This window comes from Varanus komodoensis, unplaced genomic scaffold, assembly GCF_004798865.1.
Source record: "Varanus komodoensis strain SLA01 unplaced genomic scaffold, ASM479886v1 scaffold2, whole genome shotgun sequence".
Taxonomy (NCBI): domain Eukaryota; kingdom Metazoa; phylum Chordata; class Lepidosauria; order Squamata; family Varanidae; genus Varanus; species Varanus komodoensis.
Window position 1 is genome coordinate 2,367,656 of NW_025335568.1, and position 8,085 is coordinate 2,375,740.

Consider the following 8,085-nt stretch of genomic DNA (forward strand, 5'->3'; position numbering starts at 1 on the left):
CTCCTCCTCCTCCTCCTCTTCCTCTTCTCCCGCGCCCCTCCTCCGCAGCATCCCCCTCCCTCCCGCGCCGCAGCCTTGGGCTCCCCCCGGGCGGAGGGGCGGGCGCGCTCCCTCGGCGGTGCACCGCTGCCCGGGACCTCCGGGCGGAACTTCGCTTCCGAAGGGGCCGGGGGAGCCTGCGGCACCCGCCGCCTCCCCGGCAACTTTTCCTCCCTCCGCGCAGCTCCCGGCCCCGCCGCCGCCCCGGCCGCGCTCCGCAGCCTCCCCTCCGGCCCTTCCTCCCCGCGCCCGGCCCCGGCCCCGGCCCCGGCCCGCGCCTCCCCTCCGGCGCTCCCCGCCGCGCATTCGCCCGGTGCGCTGCCCTCCCCGCGCGCCCGCTTCTCCGCCCGCCTCCGCGCGCCAGCCTGCCTGCCTCGCTGCCGGGGCGCTCTCCAGGGCAGGCCGGCTGCTCTCCGCGTCCCGCCCCGAGCCACTTACCCCGGGGAGGCTGCCCTGACCTCTCCATCTCTCCCTCATCCATCCATCCATCCTTCCTTCCTCCCTTCCTTCCTTCCTTCCATCCTTCCTTCCTTCCTCCTGCTGCATCGCACCGTTCCTTCCCACCCTCCTTTTCCCCTCCTCCTCCTCCTCCTCCTCCTCCTCCAAGCTCCCGCGCCTCCCCCTCTCCCACTGGGGCTCCGCTCACGCTCCTCTTCCAGCTCTGATTTCCCTCCATCCATCTCCTGCAAAACCGTCCCCTCCCAGCTGCGCGGCTACTGCCTCCCCCCTCCAGTCCCACCCCCGCCCAACAAGAACCACCCTTCCCAGCCACTTGGAAACAAACAGACCAGCCCAAGTACTCCTCCCGTGCCTGTCACCCCGTCACCTCGTGCTTGCGCCGGGGTGGAGGAGCAGGTGGCTGCGTCCTTGCCCGGATCCGCGCTGGAATCTGGAAGCGGGCGGCTTGACAGGCGCCTGGCTGGCCGGGGGGCTTTTCCCCCTCCGGGGCTGGGCTGGGCTGGGCTGGGCTCGCTTTCCCCCAGAGAACAGCACTTCATAAATCGGGGGGACCCCAAACTTTTCCAGAGGAAGCCCCTGGTTGGGGTTTGGGATTGTGTTGGCGAGAAGACGCCCCGCCACTCGCCCAGCCGAGCCCCCTAAAAGCCTGTTTTGATGTTCTCCATCCAGGAAGGTCTCCCCAGAGGTGGGCTGACCATGAAGGAAGAGCCTTTGACCAGCGGGCTGTCCGCAGTGAGGTCTTGGATGCAAAGCTCTGGCATTCTAGATGCCAACACCGCAGCGCAAAGGTAGGCAGCCCCCGCGAAGCCGTGCAAGTGCCGGTGCGCCTGATGAACAGCAGCACAAAACTTCCCCAAATTGACCCAAACTCCTTCCTTCCCGCAAAGGCGCGAGGCTTGCTTTTACCCCCCCCCCCCACCTTCCCTTCCCTTCCCTTCCCTTTTGATATTCCCAGGGATTTGGTGGGTTCGTGTGCTTGTGTCCAGGGCAAGTTGAGACAGAATGTTTTGGATAGGAAAGGTGCTCGTTATTTTGTTTTCTCCATTTTTTAAATTGCTCCAATGACTGGCGCAAATGATGGATTTATTATTCGATTCACAAAGCATATTGTTTGTTTGTCAGCCTGAACTTTAAAAAAGGAGATGTTTCAGAATCATTGCAAGCATTGCTATGGGTGTTATTTCTTCTGTTTGGGGAGGTGTAATGCTGCTGGCCTTTTGTCTGAGCCTGTTCAATCTCAGGGTAAAATATCAGTTCCAATATTAAGTAGGAGGCAGAAAACCAGAAGTAGCATCTCCCCCCTCCCCTTTGTTGTCTTTCTTAAAGTTGCATAGAGCCATTAGAACTCCCCTGAATATAACTGTTTTCAGATGTATCTTTAGCAGAATCAAAAACAGTTCAGGCTGGAAATGACAGGAGGCATCAGATAACATTTGTATGAATCTATATATATGAAGCTGGTGTTATATTTCTTGTTCTCAAGCTGTTGAAAAGTGTTTCTGAAATTAACACTTCTGGATGGAAAAGCGAAACAGTGTTGGAATAAGTCAGACCTGGTGTTGTAGATGTAGGGGAAATATTTCCCCTTCGTTTAATAACACCCACTCCTGCAGTTTTTCAACTTCCAAGTTCTTTACAAGAAGTTTCCTTAAAAAAACAGATATTGCTATTTTTAAAACTTGACAATTCCTCTCATGTTTTTCCTCCATGTGTGTTTCTCTTTGTTGCTGAATTTCTCCATATCACAAACTCATCTCTCTCTCTCTCTCTCTCTCTCTCTCTCTCGCCATTATTTCTGTCAGTCAATAAGATGGAATAGATGAATAATTTCTCCCAGGGCTTAAAGGGTATGGGAGTTTGCTCTTTTTGATTTAAATTGATTTGCGATCGATCTCAAATGTTCCCTGACCTTTGACATCCGATCTTGCTCGACATTTATTCGAGGCTGGTTAAATGAAGGAAAGAAGAATTAGGTTGCTTCGCTCCCCATGTAGGTGGATGGAACAGATGGGATTACGCGCACCCCCCACTTTTCCAGGACTTTGTTCACCTGAGATTCTGACTGAATGCATTGTTCGAGGCATCTGCCCATCCGGCACTTCCCCGCGTGGCACACTCCAGACTTTCCCATCTGTTGTAGTTGTGAGCTCACGCCTTCGGGTCCGTGCGAAGCTCACCCAACCCATTGTGTTGCGCCGTATCCTCCGTGCCCCTGCTTGGGGATCTCTAAGTGCAGGTGGGGCACTTATCAGCACCGCTGGAATCAGGGTGCCCCAAAGCTTTTCTCTGCCGGTGCAGTTTCGCCAGCCGCTGCATCGCCTGTGCAGTTCCTGCCACATCTTAGGCCCCGAAAGAAGGAGCGAGCAGCCTAAGAACAGGGCGCAGGCTTGGCCCGCGGGAGGGCAGGCACTGGGCGAGCCCCCTTGAAGGGTCTCCGGTGGTGGGAAGGATGCTTGCCAAGGGGCAGGCTTGCTCAGAATAGAGTATGTGAGCACGAACATTTGCACCCGTGTAAAGAGGCGCCATCCATGTCTGCTCCATGTCCCATCAGACCGAGTGGGGAGCAGAACTTCCAGGTGGATCACGCCTGGAGTACTTTATAATTCAGATCACATTTCAGCCTCCCAAGAAACATGTGCACTGGCGAAGCGGAGAGACGGTGACTTTGCCCGAGGCCACCCAGCCCGCTGACTGGGGATTTTAGCCTCCGCTTTCTCCTCTTTGAGTCCCAGCCTCTGGCCGTGCATCTCATTTGGATTTTGGTTCTGTCCCCTGAAGGAACCCAGCACCTTCCAAGCAGCTCAGCAAGGAAGTCTTTGGAGCAGTGCAGAATTATGTCCATGGATTGCCATGGGTCAGACCCAGTGAAAGATCTGTGCTTAGCACTGTTTGGATCAAGTTGCGGGTCGGTAGCTTTTTCCTAATGACTCAAGAAGATCAAATTATATGAGACGTAAGAACAGGCACGAACAGGCAAAACCGTCATCAAGTGCATGACTGTTTTTGCCTTCTTATCTTGGGCCCGTAACCATGATATTGCATTTCTCTATTCCTCCTCGGAGCTGTTCACCTCAGACTGTTAAATAAAACCAGAATGGCCAGTGGGGGAAAGAAAAGACCGATTGCTTTTTCTGTCTTCCTTGGTCTTGCTGGAGCCATCCAGGCTGAATTTGTTTAGGGAGGACCTGTACTTAGATTTAAAATATATATATATTCATTTTGCTTCATTCATTCACACGCACACATAAAATAAAAATTCCTGGGCAAGCAGAAAGGACAATAAACACTTTTAGCATAAATTATAATGCTAGGTTTATTGCGGTAGCCTCCGTGTTTAATGTAACCTGACCTGTTCTATCAGCTGTTTCTTTTTTGCATCTCAGTCAGTCCTGCTTTTCCTTCTGTCTCCTCACCCATTACCATCTTGAAGATGCTTTTTCAGGAGTAACTCATATTTAGCTTCGCGGCACTGAGTCCTAGACCAGCATGTGGGTTATAATTCAGTGCTTCCTCATGAAAATCTGGCTACTGAATCTAGCCTATTTCATCCTGCTCCACTGATTTTCTGGGTCTGTTCATCCATCACGCCGTTTTGCTCCTGGCTCCTGCTCTGTCTTATTCCAGCACAGTGGTACCAAACCCGGCAGGCCATGGCTGAGTTTTGTAGGATGTGCGCAAACAGTTCCCAGCCATCTCACAGTGTCAGAGCTGCAACGCAGGCAACAGAGCTGCTATCCGGCTGTGATATCACGGATCGCGCTTTCTCTTCGCATTCCCCCTGCCGCCTCTTAGCGTTGTCGAATCTGAATTCTGGTTCAGGAGCATTTGGGGAATCTGGCAGTCGTGCTGCCGTTTCAAGAGTTAACCACTCTGCCTTATGTACCCAGCTCTTCCCGAGTTCCCTTTGCCCAGGCTTTAATAAGGTTACGTGCATGTACAGCCAATAAAAGCAGCCGTCGGTTTGATCCACCAATAAATTAAGTCAATTGTATCCTAGCCCTAAACATATCGGCATGAGTAAGCCCCATTGATTTCAATAGCACTTTTGAGAAATGCATTTAGCAGTGTCATTTGTATAAATCAATGGGAATAAGGGCCGATGCACAGCAACCAGTACGGTACGCAGGGTTACTCTCTCTTTTTTAAAGCCCTGATTGCATTTGCACATGTGTTGAATTGTGCATTGTGAGCAAAGATGATTTGGCCTACCTTAGAAAAGTTTGTAGTGATTGGCTCAGATGTTGGTTATTTTAGGCTGCAAAAAGACGCAGGCAGGGGTGCGCAGAGAATTCACGTGAATCAGCCCGAAGCTAGCTTGAGTCCCAGAATTTTGCTCGTTGTGCTATTAAAACTGCCTTTTAACTTGTATGCTGCTTCCAACACTTGCCACGCGTTTGCAAAATTATGAGCCAGCCAGTCTCACCAGCGCCTAGCAGAGAACAAACCTTGGAAAAACCGGCACGGAGGGGAAGGCTCTGACTCCAGGGTTAGGCCAAAGGAAAGTCTGGCATCCCCTTGGCCTCAGCCGCTGGCCTCAAAGCAAGCAGGAACGGCCCTTTGTTGGACAGGTGGCAGGCAGCCGCTCACATCTCCTTCCGCCCCCTCCCTCGCTCGGAGACCTCCGTCCTGACCAAGGGAGCAGCGCTGAATCCCGAAACGTTCCCGAGAGCAGGCGTCTTCCCTGCCGCTCTGTTTTGTGAAGTTCCGTGCTCAGCCCGGCAAAGGTTGCCGTTGCGTCGGGTTGAGAGGACGTGGTAGGAGCAGGTGCTTGTCTGGGGCACTCAGGCTTTAGTGGCAAGCTTGGCCAGCTGAGGAAAGCAGGTCCGTTATGCGCAAGGGAAGGCGGCGTGAGACGGGCTGGCCCGAAGGCTGCGAGTTCCATGTTTCTCTCTGGTTGGTTCTGTTTGTCAGAGAAGGTGAAGTGTGGAGATGCGGGGGGAGGAACTGTGCTCAGAAAGTTGGTCCATGTTGGTGCTGATTTTCTTAAAATATCGGTGTGTCGCTTTCTTTAAATGCGAGCGTCTCTTGTTCGGGGCAGCGTGACGCCCCCTCCAAAAAACGTTTGGGTCTTAACAAAGGCAAAACTGGTTTGGGGGTTGGAAACTGGCAATTGATTAGTAGCCATGGATTCAGTTCAACGGGAACTTTTGGTGGTCTCTTGGTTCGACAAGAGACTCGTCGTTTGCTACGGCAAAGGATCTCCCCTTCTTGGTTTTGTTTCGGCATGTCATATCCCTTTGTTCAGAGAGCCTTTGGTTGGCTGAAAGGTCTGCATGGATTTTCTGACTGTGACGCCGGTTCGGGCAATCAGATGGCAGTGCTGCGGAGCTTTCGCAGGGCCGTCCCTGTTGCCTGATCGGAAGTTTTGGCCAGTGCACGAGGTGGTGGCATTCACCGACTACCACAGGCTGGCTCCTTATTCCTGAAATGGACATCTGCAGCGGGAACCAGTTTGCATCCAGGCTTAACGCCAGTTTTGCTGTTTAATTTTTACGTGGTTCTGTTTTCTTTGCATTTATCTCATTTCTGTATGACTCCAAAGCCAACCCTTCACAAAAACACATGCCACACGACAAGGTAATAGAAACATTGTCTGGAATCTGCCATATATGAAATTTTAATACAATCTGAACAGCTAAAATGTTTATAATAATGTACTGGGTCTGGTAGAAATGACTGAGATCCATGACCCACCATATGCCGACAAAGGCCATTCTGAGTGCTAGAAAGGTCTGGATCCTGCAAGCCCGAAAAAGCTCTTCCCAGAGTAGTAGCATCAGCCAGTCCTTCGTGGGAACAGACGGCCCTTCCACTCGGGGTGGAAGGCACACGGTAGGCCTCCTCTGTCCCAGTTGAAAACTCTTCATTCACCTTGACTGGGATCACGCTGCCAATTATCGACTGTTCTCATTTGAAACCGGACGTGGCTATTAATTTCATGCATTTATGTCTATGTGACCTGGATTTTTAAAAAGGCTTTATGGTTGCTTTGCGCAATGTCCTGAGCACAAGCCCAGTTCAACTATTTTCTGAGCAAATAAATTCACGCTTCTTGGGTTCCACATGACTTCTGTCCCAACAAAGGACCCAGACTGGATGGTGCACACGTGGCTGAGGATCTTGCAGAGATCCACGGTGGACTCTGGAGTTTAGATTTCTATAAATACGAACTGCTCATTCATGACAGGCATACTTTCCCCAAATTGCACAGAGTCCATGAATTATGAACAGATTGTTTGCTTGCTTGTTTGTTTTTAACTCTCTGTAATTCCCTGCCACTTTAGTCACAGAAAAATGCAAAAATAAAAAATGGCAACCGAAAAGGCACATTTCCCCTCATAGATAAAAGTATATTTTGGGAGGATTTGCACAGCCTCACCTTTGCGCAAATTTCACTTCCCCCCATGAGCGAACAGAACAGTGGACTGAAAACTGCCTGAGCATCTGTGTAAACGCCAGTGGAACTGATTTAGCGAGGCCCGTACACCCCCATATGGGGCTCGCCCTCATTCCTTCAGAGCCTTCAAAAGCTGCCAGCCCATTAAGGTCAGGACCACCACGAAAGCAAGGGGGCGGCCGTTCGGCCCCATTCGCACGTGGCTGGGCCGGGCTCCAGGCTAACTGTTTCAGGGCTGTTCGGTGGCACAGGGTCAGTGCGGACCACGCAGGCTATTTGGTGAGTGGGTGGGTGGAAGTTTTTCTCATGTGGGGCATGTTAAGCAGGCAGTAAAAGTGTCTGTCCAGATCTAGTTGTGCGATGGACGGTATACAAATTCCAAAGACCATTCATAGGTATTCATTCTGAGAAGGATCTGTGGATTCTAGGCCTTTGATCTGCCCTTGAGGGTGGAGGACAGCTAGGAAATGAGGACCAGCCAGCTGCAGCGAGCAGATCTCCTCTGAGGAGACAGTGGCCCTGCTTTGATTCCACTGCCCTCTTTGGGGACTGCCTTCAAGAGCGCTTTGTGCACCCCGACTTTGCAAGGCAAAGGTGCTAGGAAAGCATCTGGCTCAGGGGCGTTTGGAGACGGTGTGGCCAGCGGCTAAGCCATAAAACGGGACGGAAGCCAAAGGCCCTCCATGCCGAACAGGCAACGTCAGGCCTGGGCAACCCGAACCTCGGCAGCACGTGCCGCAAAACGTCTCTGCAGAGCAAAGGGGCTCCAGATGAGTCAAGCAAGTAAGCCAAGGCGCACGGCGCAAGTGAAAGCAGCGAGACAGGCGGGGCTGTTGTCCAATCCGAGCTGGCCACGGAGGGGAGTCCTAAGAGTGTAGCCACGCAGGGGCCTTACGGGACGCTGGATGCGCCAGCTGCACACCCCTGGCCGGCACTGGTTGCAGCGTCCGCTGGGGGCAGAGGAAGGAGGGGTCCCGCAACCCACCTGCAGCCACCAAACAACGGAGGGTGCAACCCCAGAGCCCGCTGAGGCAGAAAAATCCCGACAAGTCCCAGCAAACACGGCATGGTGGCATCAGGAATGCCTCTCGGCCCGGCCCTCCGCCCCGGACCGCCTGGCCGCTGCTGCAGCTCCCCGACCAGCAGCGTTTTCTGCACTGGTTACGGAACGTGGTGGTGGGTGGTGCTGG

General features: G+C 52.9%; 1 protein-coding gene across 1 annotated transcript in view; it reads left to right on the top strand.

Moving 5' to 3' along the window:
- Nucleotides 1-1,077: 1,077 nt before the first annotated feature.
- Nucleotides 1,078-8,085, top strand: part of LOC123022514 (transcription factor COE1-like) — an 81,563-nt gene continuing 74,555 nt past the window's right edge. Inside the window, exon 1 of the mRNA XM_044428259.1 lies at nucleotides 1,078-1,286. Within this exon, the coding sequence (XP_044284194.1) occupies nucleotides 1,153-1,286 (134 nt within the window). The 5' untranslated portion in view covers nucleotides 1,078-1,152. The remainder of the gene's footprint in view (nucleotides 1,287-8,085) is intronic.